The 13033-nt window shown below is 40.7% G+C and overlaps 1 protein-coding gene across 4 annotated transcripts in view; it reads right to left on the bottom strand.

Annotated features, from left to right (window-relative positions):
- GNB1L (G protein subunit beta 1 like) overlaps nucleotides 1-13033 on the bottom strand; it is a 77356-nt gene that overhangs the window by 33337 nt on the left and 30986 nt on the right. For all 4 annotated transcript variants that reach the window (XM_089489956.1, XM_089489955.1, XM_089489957.1 and 1 more), the window contains 2 exons: nucleotides 4700-4834; nucleotides 4038-4166 (listed from right to left, as the gene is read on the bottom strand). In XM_089489956.1, coding sequence (XP_089346082.1) covers nucleotides 4038-4166; nucleotides 4700-4834 — 264 coding nt within the window. The remainder of the gene's footprint in view (nucleotides 1-4037; nucleotides 4167-4699; nucleotides 4835-13033) is intronic.

Here is a 13033-nt window from a genome sequence, read left to right as displayed (position 1 = left end):
TTATCATATTGAACTGATATTTAACAGGTGATGCTCCCTCCTCCACTGACTTTAGCTTGCTAGTCTAAACCCATTTGTGTGATTCGCAGAGACCACGAAGAAGAAGGACAGGTTACCTACCTATAACTGTGTTTCTTCGAGTGGTCATCTGCGAATTCACACAAACCCGCCCATCCTTCCCATCAGTGTCCTGCTATTACCAACGCTTGTTGCCGCGCTGTTTGCGGCTCATTCGGAACTGGAGAGCAGCAGGCCGCAAGGGGGCTTATATAGGGATGGGCAGAGTTACCGGCAAAAAGTTGCAGAAAGATACATTGCATTCTGCCTAGAGATTCTAGAAGTTTCCAGAGATTGCTGCACAGGCGTAGAATAAACCCATTTGTGTGAATTCGCAGATGACCACTCGAAGAAACACAGTTAAAGGTAGGTAACCTGTCCTTATCACTACTTCAGCCTTTATACTGGGTTTTCACCACTGCAAAACGTTGAACAGCTTTGTTAACAAAAGTAACACAATGGCATTTCAGGTTCCAGCCTTTTGCCTTTGGCTCTACCCACCTGTGGAAAAGTGACCCCCAAGTCAAAGGCTTTCACGGTTCCATAGTTTTTTTATGGGTTTTTTTCAGGCTATGTGGCCTATTTCTGGAAGAGTTTATTCCTGACGTTTCGCCAGCATCTGTGGCTGGCATCTTCTCTGAATTTGTGGGAAAGTATGAATGGCTACTATTCCTGATGGCTATATATTTTTCCCTGTATCAGGAAATTGCTGGGGAACGTGTACAGAAGGGTGCTATTGCTCTCATGTTCTGCTTTGGTGTTTTCCATGGGTGTCTGGTTGATCACTGTGGGAACAGAATGCTAAACTACATATGCCTCAGATGCAATCCAGCATGGCTCTTCTGATGTTCTGAATGCATAAACCCACAGGAAATCATCATTACACAGATATGACTTGCAAAGAAACCAGAGAGGGAAATGCTGCCACAATCAGTGGAAACCACAGATTGTATCTGTCTGGAAATAGTTTCCTTCTGATTCACAGAACAACAACATATCCTCAAATTGTTCATTGGAGGATCAGGCACCTTGGGCATTTCAAGCTCTTCCTCAGGAGCGGAAGAAAAACTAGAGGAAATGCTTGGAAATGAAACTCTCTTAAGAAACCAAGGATGCCTGAAGAGTTTGCTTCTGGCAGATTCCAAGATAGATTGATTTGATCCACAACATCATGGACTAATGTGCAGACTGGACCTTAGCTATCTGCTGGTTTTCACACTTTCTGATGCTTTTCTTGACTCAAAAAGGGGTCAAAACACATTTAAAAGCTGCGCCTTTTGAGAGAAACTGCACTTACAAAGGTATTGTTGAAATGCAAATACTTGTGTTGGGGTTTGTTCTTTCACTGCAGATGACTATGGAAAAGAGGCAGAATGCAGGTATATGGGAGAACGCATGCGATAGCAACACAGTCCAGAATCAACATTTATTCCTCTGTATAAAAGAGCCAGTGGTGTAGCGGACTGTAGTGATGGACTAGATGGGAGATCTTGGTTCAAGTTCCCACTGAAGTATAACTCACTGGATAACCCTGTGCAAGTCACTCCCTTGCAGCCTGATCTATCTCACAGGATTGTGGTGAGGATAAAGCTGCGGAAAGAGCCATGTATGATTCCTTCCATCTTATTTGAAGAAAGGTGGGATAATGAGAAAGAAAGAAAGAAAGAAAGAAAGAAAGAAAGAAAGAAAGAAAGAAAAAAAGAAAGAAACCATTTGCAGAAAGTCAGCATGGTCCTTTCTTGCTCTAGTCTAAAGAGTGGCATTGCTAAACATCTGATGGATGCATCTGAGGAAGTAAACCAAGTTTACAAAACCTTATGCTCCTACTTCTTTCTCACAGTTAGGGCTTGTCTACAAATGATCCTAAACTCCCCCTGGACTTGCTGCATCTGCTTACATGACATAGGGCCAAAACCCCGAATTAGGTGCAGACTGTCTTCATGACACCCGATTTGGGGTTTCCTCCCCCTAACCTGCATTTCAATAACTCACTTTTTGCTGCAGATTTTCAGCTCTCTTTCCCAAAATACTCCAAGGGCATTTCACTTTTGGCGAGTGGAGACAGGGCCCAGGTCTCAAAGGTGCTACAAAAATCCCTTTGCATATTGCTAAACATAGTTTTAGATGAAAGCGGGAAGCAAAGAAAATACACTCCCTTCCATACAGTATCTGCATTAATTACGTTCCAAGGAGCAATGACAACAGCAGTTGTTGCATCCATGCTCTATTGACAGAGTGTAATGAGAAAAATGAACAAACACTGATAATCATCTGTAACACAATTAACATTACAAAAGAGACATGAACCACTGACATGGTAAGCAACAAACTACATGCAGCACAGTAGCAGAAGCATCAAACTGTGCAATGCAACATGGCTGTCGAGATGGACTTAAATATCTATGAATGCAGATGACCGCTCTCTTTAGTCATGCTAACTGTATTACTGATGGCTTCCATTGTTGGTTTTTCTCATCACACTGTATCAATGAAACATAAATGGAACAAAAATAAATCAATAATGGAAACTGGAGGTACCCAGATGTCCACTCCTGATTTTGATGGAGGGCAGGGACCCATTTTATGTAAAGGCCACCATGCCTGGATGATGGATTTTTCTTCCAACATTTTTTTTTTTTTGCATGGGAGTTGCCCTTTATCCATGCTTGCCCTGAAGCTTGAGGTAAACAGCTTATTAACTGGGGAAATAAAATGGTCTGTGCAACTAATTTGGGGTTTATTCCAAAAAAGTATGTGCTTGTGTGTGTGTGAACATGTACACACAGCCCCTGACTCCACACCCAACGCTGGATGCAGCCCTTGAGGCCAACAAGTTTGTGCACTCTTGACTTATGGGTCTAGAAAGTTAAGGGAATACTATGCAAAGATAACTGTCACCCTGAAATTATTCCTTTGCAGAGACTTACATTATGGAACAGTATGTATGAGATGGAAACCCTGTAATTATGTTAACAACTCAAATTTAATTCTCGTCTTCTAGGGTGTGAATTGTGGTTATGCAGACGATAACAAATCTAAATGCTAATCAGGGCTGCTGCAGAAGATGTCTTTTCGTGATAAACATGTCAAAACATCTCCAAATCAGACCAAGACTTTGGCAAATGACTCCAGTGGAAGGCGGAGCCTTCTGTCTGTCAAAACAACAAAGAGTCTTCTGGTATCTAAAAGACAAATGGATTTATCATGGCTAAAGGTTTTGTGAACTAGAACACAGCTGGTTTGATCCATGGAATGTCATGCCCAGCTACCAGTATGTGTGTGTGCACCTATGGGTGTGCTATATCTGTATATACACACACAGCACACCATGCACATATACAGACACATACAACACTGTACTCACATCACCACAAAGTCTTAATATGTCACCGTATAATTGTATGGAAATGACCCTGGGCTCTTGAAGACCATGCCAGTAGAGTCAAAGCTCGGGCAGGCCCTACCAAGCTAGTAAGGCTGTGCCCAGATGGCATCAGGACAATGACAGATATAACAGGTAAGTGCTACAATCCTGAGATTTGTATGGTTTTTCTATTTGATCCTTTATTCTAGTCATAGGGAATATGTGCCTCTTTGGATGTCATTGGACTGCAACTCTGACCAGCCCAAGCCAGCAGAGCCAATGGTAAAGAACCATGGGATTGAGTCTAGCAATATCTAGAAGACCACATGTTCTGCATCCCCTGCTTTATGCCTTTAAGAGTCCCATTTTCAGAATGTATGTTAGATTTATATCAGAGACTAGAGAAATTGACCTATTCAGATGTTTTGGAGCAGACCTCCCACAACGCTTTACTACTGGCTGCACTGGGTAGAACTTACAGAACTTAAACCAAAATACCCCAAAGGCCAGAAGTTTCTCTGATCTGCCTGGATTTCCAGAATCTAAAGTTGAAATCCTGACCGAAACCTTGTTAATCACACAAAATATTCCCTTTTAAAAAAATTGTGTCACTCACCTAAGAAGTGCATTTCTTCTGTTGGGTAAAGTTTTCACCCAGTGAACTGATTTTTTACTGTGTCCCTCTAGTGTTCTGTCCACTCTGTGTGTCTTCAGATTCCAGAGATGGATCAGTCCATTAGAAGAGCTAAGTAAAACAGGAGTGAGAGATGGGAAGGAAATGAACAATAATTCTGTCAGCAACTATTTGAAAGCATGGCAATTTCAGCAGTACATCTAAAGGTATCAGACCCTGAAGTTGCCCACAGACTTCATACAATGCAGAAACTCTTTATTGACAAGAGAATCAGCCAGAAATTTGCTCATTGAATAGCTTCATTTCCTTTTCAAAAAGAAAAAAAGGAATGGTACATTGTCCAAATGACAGGGAAACTCCAAAGAGCTAACACTCCAAAAATGTCCTGGAAATGAAGATGATCTAAACACACTTCATCATAAGGCACTGCCTTGTGATATAGTGTGGGGATGGGCAATTGTATGGGTGTCAATGGCCAATTGTGGAAAAACAGCATATTATCATTATTATCCTCACTTCTTATGATTCATTCTGAATAATTAGAGACTAGTTTAAATGAAAACTGAGATTCTGAGTAGGTTATTTCATGCATCAGATCACATACTTGTGTGGGCAGTTTGTGGGTCTGTTCTTCCGGTACTCACCCAGAGAAAAGAAGGGGATGTTCTGGATCTGAACAAGAAAAGCACAGGGTGTTAACTGCATCATTTGCTCCTCGCAGAACGTATTCTGGATCTGGAGAAGGGAGCGTCATAATGGCAGTAATATACCAGAAACCCCTGTAAGAGAAAACTAAAATCAGAGCAAAGTACAGAACACACCTCTCAGTCCTGAAGGGTGAAATAACCAGCAGCTTATGTACGTGGTCATAGATAAACTCCAAACAGTCATTAGAATTCCCCCTTCGCTGATATGGATGTAGACTATAACCATCTTTACTTCAAAATGTGTTGAGTTCTTGACAGGGCACAAAACTGAACAAAACGGAATGAACAGATATGCTCAATTATTAATAAATTATTTTTTTATAATATTTAAAAATATAGTATACTGCAAAATTATAAACTCCACAATTTAAAAAAAAATAATTTGAAAGATATCTAGCTTCTTCTTTTTTTATCAATATGGATCCTCAAACCAGTTCAATACCTGCAAATAATAAAAGTTCAGAATATTTTAAAACAGCAACACAAAGCACAGCCCAAAACAAGGCTTAATGGATCCCATATCCACGCCTGAATTTCTGAAAATAGCTGAGATCTCAGACATTTGTTGCACCTTCTCAGGAAATATAAAAAGGACAGAGGGAGAAAATTATACAACTTTGGTGCCATCATTAAAAAGGATCTGCCCACCTCACCATACAGTGGGCCCAATAAAATTCATTTATTGTTTCATATACACCTTATACACAGAACCTGAAGGTAATTTTAGACAATATTTTAATAAGTTTGTGCTTGAAAACAAAGTTTGTGTATGCTGAACCCTCAGAAAGCAAAGGTACCACTATCTAAGCCACCCGTGGAAAAAAGCTTTGGTTCTGGGAATATTTCGGAATTCCGGATAAGGGAGACTCAACCTGTACTGTCTTAATCTTAATTTTGTATGTTTTAATTGTATTTTATGCCTTTTTGTAAGTTGCCTTGAGTCCCAGTCTGGGAGAAAGGCAGGATATGAAGCGATGGATGATGGACAGTGAAAAGTGGAGACATCTTTTTAATGTTTGGTTCGAAGAGGGAATTTCAGAAGGTGTTGCTTGTTACCTGGTTCCATGACAAGCAGCACTTGTTGAAATCCCCTTTTATACAATCATTAATGGCAAAGGAACCCCTTCCAGTTTTACTCTGGCAACTCTAATAGAATGCCACCATTGGAAGGCAAACGCTAGCACACAGACTGCCACATATTTAAAACACAGATCAACTAGATTTTTGCATGGTTAATTAACCATAGATTGCTTTACGGAGAAATATTCCAGTTTAGTCTTTAAAGGTTTTCTTTTTTCAGATGTCCACACATGCCACAATTTCATCTGGAATGCCTCCCCCCAGCCCCAGAAGTGTATAAGATTATATTTATTGAGCATTCTCAAGGATTTTCACAGATACTGTTTCCCATACAACGAAGCAGTTGTCTCCTGCAGCACCATGGACTTTTATTCCCTGCTCTCATAACACAGCTTTCCTAAAAAAGGGGAAATCATATTGCCACAATGGGTGTCGATCATTGCAAATCTGTCCAAAGCATTTGCTGTTCATGTTCGGAGAAGTACAGATGTTTTCAGACATGAAGGCCTGTGGATCTCTTTCTCTCAGCCGGGTGCAGTCAAGTAAACCAATCCAGTCCAACTGTAACATGTCTGCAAAGACGTAAATCCCATTGATTGCCCCCGAACGTATCTGAAATAAGTATGCTTGGGATCATGACATGAGTATCTCATGGGAAATTAAGGTAATTTTCATCCCAAATCCCTGTTTAAAGTTTGCTCTTTTTCCCCTTCTTCTTCTTCTTTTAAATTTCTCAGTTTCACAGCCACAGTGAGTTATATCTGCAGGGAGGGATCAATTTCTATCTTGGGTTTTATTAGAATGGATAGTATCTCCAAATTCCAACTTGAAGCTCATTGTGAAAGAGTTTTTACAAGCTACCCTAATGTTCACACGCAATAAGTTAAGATGACAAATCCAGCATTCTTTGATGTAAACCACTCTGGTTGTCAGTTTTTATGATGTCACTCATCAATCCTGATGGATTACACTCTTTATGAGCCTGCACCCTTGGTTAATTCAACCCCTTGGTGTCTGTAGTGTATACCCTCCTTAGATTTGCTGCTGTTACCAAAATATCATGTTTGGATTTTTGTTTTTAAAGGCCCTGTCATTTCCATGACTGCGTCGATAAGCTTGCGAACCTCTGCTGAAGAGTGGCACGTGCACCTTGTGTTTCCGTCCTCTGATTTAAAAGACGACTACTACTGTGAAAACACGCCACGGGGAGTTGTCACTTAAGCAAAGGAGCAATTCTGAAGAAATATGCCAGTCTAGGGAGGGAGGGAGACAACACATGAAGCAGAGTCACCCCAGAGGCTATCTGGAAAGACAAGGTAGGATTTAATAGATTTTTCTTTTTCCTAATTACCAACACGCAAGAGTTTTGCTGACAGAAGTTAAGTCTGTGTGTGTGAACCTGGGGAGGGTTATTATTAAGCTGGCATGAAACTGATGCTCCAAATGCATGTCTTTACAAGGGCACCGTCACTGAAGCTTCTTAGACGTTCAAGCGCAAGGGGTGGTAGCAAGCGCTGCTTGCAATCCTGCTCCAAATCCATTTGTGCATAAAGGTGAATACATGTTGTTTTGCCAGATGGTGCTTACTAATGCAATAAACCCAAGGTGGGTTGTGAAACACTTTTTTTGTTCATTGTTCCAGGTCCCTAATCTTCCCATCGTTTGGAAGCCAACGTCTGCCCCCAATTGAACCATTCCAACTTCATAAAAAGGGTACACACAAAAAGCCGGCTCTACTGTTAGGTAGAGCAAAGAGAGTGGTTCGTCCAGCAGCTGCCAAAGTTGTTCTTGCCAAGCCTGCAGCCATTCCCCTCAAAGCCAGCCTCTAAAGCTAGCCAACAATGGATGCTATTCAGCAGTGAAATAAGATGGTTTTGTATAGAATGGAATTATACAGAGAATTGTGCATTGTACAATTGTACATTGCCTTGAGTAGCAAAATCTCTGCATACACTGAAGCACTAACTGACCAGTCAAACATAATCCCTCTACCAGAACTTGGAAAAGTTACGTACATCATGGTTTACTGTTTAGTCCAAAGAACCACTGCAAACAAAACTTCCGGCCTTTTGCTCAACTGTGAGATCATCATTAAAATTAACGAAATAAAATATATGTCCAAGCTTAAAATAAATAGCTTGCATTATACTGCAGTAACAAAGAAAGAGTAAAAATTAGTCTTTGGTGTCATAACAAAAGCATTTTATACATTTCAGGTTTTTATGACAGTGAACCAAGATGGCCCCCATGGACTTTTCTCTCTGTCTGACAGCTTGGGAAAACTGCTTTTCTGTACTATAGCTTCCAGAATCCCCATCCAGCATGGCAAATGGTTGTGCTGGATGAAGAGACTAGGAACCACAGCCCCCCCCCCCCCCCAAAATAAAACCCTGTTTCCAAGCTCTTCATTTTACCTATGTTGTTGCTCTTAATATCCGAGACCAATCCTGTAGCCTACCTTTTATATTAATTGTTGTATTAATTTATGCAATTCCAAAGCTGATAATTACTCCATCTCATCTCCAAAAGACGCTCATTTACTAATTCGTTCTAGTGTTTTCAAGAATGCAAACGTCAGAAAGATTACCCCTATGCCCTATTTTAAAACCTCCCAGAGCTTCAAAAACATTAACTCATTCCCACAGGAAAAATTCCAGCAGAATTCAGCAACTCTCCTGTTCCCACCCCTGTCACTTGCATTTCCATCACACATTGAGGGAAAAATAAAATTGCTGGTAAAATATCATACACTCTCTTGTCCTCAGCCCCAGCCCCGATAGCCTAAGCATCAAAAGCTGAGAGCAAAAATGCTATTTTTCTATTCACTTGGAAAAGGAGTCAAGAGATGGTGGCCAAAGAAATTACACAGATACACACACAATGTCAGGTATACCAGAAATAAATCTCCTACATAGCTAGGTACATCTGGCAAACCAAGTGAGGGACTCAAACCAGCAGGTGTGCAACCATAATTATGGACGCAAAAGAATCTGACACATCCAGGTGTGCTACTGATCAAATATATGAAATCCCTGTTATTCTTTGGAAATTCCAAGCCTGCCAGGTGCCCACCTCGCAAAGGGAAGTAAGATTAAAGAATTAGACACTCATCTTCAAAGTGCTGGCACACACAAACACTGTAATTCTTTGCATTTGCTGCAGCACAACCCTATGTGTGTTGACACAAAAGTAAGTCCCTGTCAAGTTCAACAGGCCTTGTTCGCAGTCCTTCCTTCTTGCAAATCTTGCAGTCCCTATTAAAAATGTCATTAGGGCAGCAGTAGAGCCAACAGCAAATAATCTGTGAAAAATCACATCTGAAAAAGTCAAATTCACAAACGGGGAGAGCCAACTGTACAGAACAAGTATACACATTACAAAGAGATGTGCCTCTTTACAACAAAATTATTTACACAAGAAGAGCTTCTTGGCATTTTGGGTTGTATCACCGTCATCACCATCATCTTTTATCCCAAAAACAGGACTTAAGGTGGCTTACAATTTAAAAGAACAATATGATTAAAAACATACAAAAGGTGAGCATTAAAGAAGAATTAAACTATTACAGCATTAAAACAAATCCCACTGTCCAAGAATAAAATGCAATTTAAAAAAAGATAAAACGCTCTTTAAAACAGTTTAGTTAAAATGATACAGCACCCCCTAGCCCATTCTTTAAAACTTTCTGTTTTACAAGTTTGTCTGAATAGAAAGGTTTTAGCCTGCTGACAAAAGGCCAACAAGGAAGGGGCCATTCCGGACTCCCTGGTAAGGGAATTCCAGAGTCTGGGGGCAGCCACCGAAAAGGCCCTGTCTCATGTCCCCACCAACTGTGCTTGCACGGGGATGGGACTGTGAGAAATGCCTCTCCTGAGGATCTTAGAACCCAGGCTAACTTAGAGAGCGGGATACAGTCTGCCAAATAGCCTGGGCCTGAGCTTTATAGGTCAAAACCAGCACTTTGAATTGTGTCCAGAAACAAACTGATAGCTAGTGGAGCCATTTCAACAGGTGCATTGTGTGGTCTCTGTAAACTGCCCTAGTTGATAGTCTGGCTGCAGCTCTTTGGAACAGCTGAAATTTCCAAACACTCTTCAAAGGCAGCCCCAGATAGAGTGCATAACAGTAGTCCATATGGGATGTAACCAAGGCATGTACCACCATGGCCATATGTGGCATCTCAAGGAACAGGCGCAGTTGGCTCACAAGCTTTAGATGTGCAAAAGCACTCCTGGTCACTTCAGAGATCTGGGCCTCCCCAAGTTTACATAATGCAATGATGCCTGCCTTCTTCCAGATGTAAATCTCAGAATGGGGTACATGATGGTTATAAGACAATCACTCATCCGGACAAACTTCACTTCAGCAAGTCTGTCGCATCAGGTTTCTTCAGACTATATTCTCTCTCACCATTTGTTTTCTTTCCAATAAACATCTGGCTAGCGATTCTATTTAAGCTTAACGCCGTATTTCCTCAGCAAACACCAACTTTTTAAAAAGCACCGTAACTGGAAAACGTCTTATAATGATGACATTTTGTTTTGAGAATTATTCATTTTGCTTCCAGAGACTCGATGCAACACTGATGCCCTTACAAGTTTTAAATATGGAGACGCAAGACATCAAGAGACTGCTGGTTATTATCCTCGGCCTATATGATAATAGTTGCTACTTGCTACTTGTCATCATCTCTGTCTTGATTGACCAAATGGGTTTTGTTTTATTTTTTAAAAACAGATTGAAACAATAAGCCCCTGCAAGCCCCTACATTTTAGACAGATGCTAGACGGAGTGTAAGGACCAGATCTTCTACTCATTACATTTTCACCTTATGCAGACGATTCAGGGCAGGAAATCCAAACGCATTCAGTTTTATGCATTTAAGGCCAGAATAAAAGACATGTCTGTATAAAAGATTTATTTTTACTCGTCCCTCCACATTTGTGGGTTTGACTTTTGCGGCTTTGATTATTTATGGATTTTATTAATATGTTCCCTCTAGGAATATCCAAGTCCTTCAGCGCATCTCTGTGGTCAACTTTAACCAAAAGTCGCACTGAAGGCCCTAGAGATTCCTAGAGAGAACACTCCACTAGGCCTTTCCAGCTCCTCCAGCGCAATTCGATGGTCAATGTTGGACAGATGTTGAGCACAGAGTTGCACTGGAGGACCCAGAGATTCCTAGAGAGGTGGTTCTCTCTGGTAAAAACATAGTGTTTTTGTTATTTGCATTTTTTCCATATTCACGGGGATCCTATGACCCTAACCCCAGCGAATGTGAAGGGAAGAGTGCATATCCCACCCAGCCTAAACCAGGACCAGTTTGGAGAAATTATTATTATTATTGCTGACCAGGACTATTGCTTTTCAACCCAGTTCATACTTAAGTCTGGAATTTGGAGGTAAACACTAATTGTTGTTTGCATAACTAGTATATATCACAGTAAACCATGGTTACAAACACAGAAAATGAATAATTAAATTCATATGCCATCTTTCTCAGTGGCCACTCCAGTCTATGGAATTCCCTACCAAGAGAGAATAAACTGGATCTTACCTGTCATCTTTTCATTGGTAGGTAGGCCGTTGGCAACTAACCTCACTTACTGTTGAAGGGGCTTTTAACTGGATGAGTGCTCTATTTGGTTTTATTTGTGTTTTAAATTTATATATACTGTACAGTCAGCCCTCCTTTTCCACGGATTTCTTATCCACAGATTCAAGCATCCACAGCTTGAAAATACTTTAAATATATATAAATTCCAATAGGCAAATCTTGATTTTTCCATTTTATATAAGGACACCATTTTACTCTGCCATTGTATCTAATGGGACTTGATCATCCACAGATTTTAGTATCCATGGGGTGGGTGGGTTCTGGAACCAAATCTCAGCGGATACCAAGGTCCACTGTATATATATTTTACACTCTCATTCACTGCTTGCATTTGTATTTACTTTTAAACTGCCTTGAGATCCATTTGTGAGAGAAAGGTGTGATATACAGTCGCTCCTATGTTCTCGCGGACTTGAGATCCGCGGTCTTGAATATTCATGGAGGGGTGACCTCTGTTAATTTCAATGGGGAGTGTCCCCACGGTGCGCAGCTCTTGCATGCACGCACCCCATTCAAGCCTATGGGGCTTGAATATCGGTGAGTCTCTGTTTTTGCGGGTGTGTGTGAGAGGAATGGATCCCCTGAGAAAACGGAGGGCTCACTATACACTGAATAAATCTTTGAGGTAGCAGGGCATTCACAATCCACCAAATCACAGTACGAAGGATTATTGATAGATTTTTTTCCTTCTTATTTGCACCCATCCTACCTAACAAAGAGCTCAGAGTAGTCTGGGATTGTCTACATTAACCAAAGAAGCATGGGGAGGCAAATAAACTATGGATTTACACAGCCAGCCACTGAGACCTCTGTGGGTATTTAAAGTTACTTTTATCAGCCTTCTCTCTCAGTAACCACAAACAGGCAAACCTTCCAAATTGGGAGCATTTTACTTGGAGTAAATAATGTCCTATAAGTAAAACGAAGCGGTATCAAATGTGACTCTCAGAAAATGTGGAATCTGAGCTGGTGCCTTAAGGATCACTTCCAAATGCTTCCATCTGTGTGTTGTGAAATTTCCTTATAACTATTTTCCATATGAAAACATGCATTCGGCAAAGGAGCAAAAGTAAGAATGATCGTAATGATTTTAGGACACCAAGCTAGCATATGGCTTTCATTGCCGTTTATATATTTTAGTCAGCGAAACCCCAAAAAAGCTATTAATCAATACGTACACCCATATATTAACATAAACATTCATCATTCTAATACTCCCGGTGTGTCACACTGATAATTTTTTTGCAGTCTTTCACTCTGAAACATTTGCCTTCAGCTATCAGCTGGTTGACCTTTCTAAATACAGTTAAAACATTTTGGGCACTGAAAAAGTTTCCTAAGTAAAGGTTTCTAAAACAGCCAAATAGCATGGCAACATGGAAACATCCCCCAAAAGGAGAGGCGGGTGGAAGAGAAATAAAAATTTAGTCGCGCGCCAAATTTGGTCTATATTTTGATATACGTAACATGAAAATCGGGCATGAAAATAGCTGAAGCTGGGCAGATTTTATTTTTCCTAAGGAAGTTCTACGCTGTACATTTGGGGGGGGGGGGGGTGCAAAGCAAAATGTGAC

This window comes from Sceloporus occidentalis, unplaced genomic scaffold (assembly GCF_023333645.1).
Source record: "Sceloporus occidentalis isolate IW3139 unplaced genomic scaffold, rSceOcc1.0.p SCAF_41, whole genome shotgun sequence".
Taxonomy (NCBI): Eukaryota; Metazoa; Chordata; class Lepidosauria; order Squamata; family Phrynosomatidae; genus Sceloporus; species Sceloporus occidentalis.
Note: the sequence above shows the minus strand (reverse complement) of the source record. Positions and strands in the feature narration are given on the sequence as shown.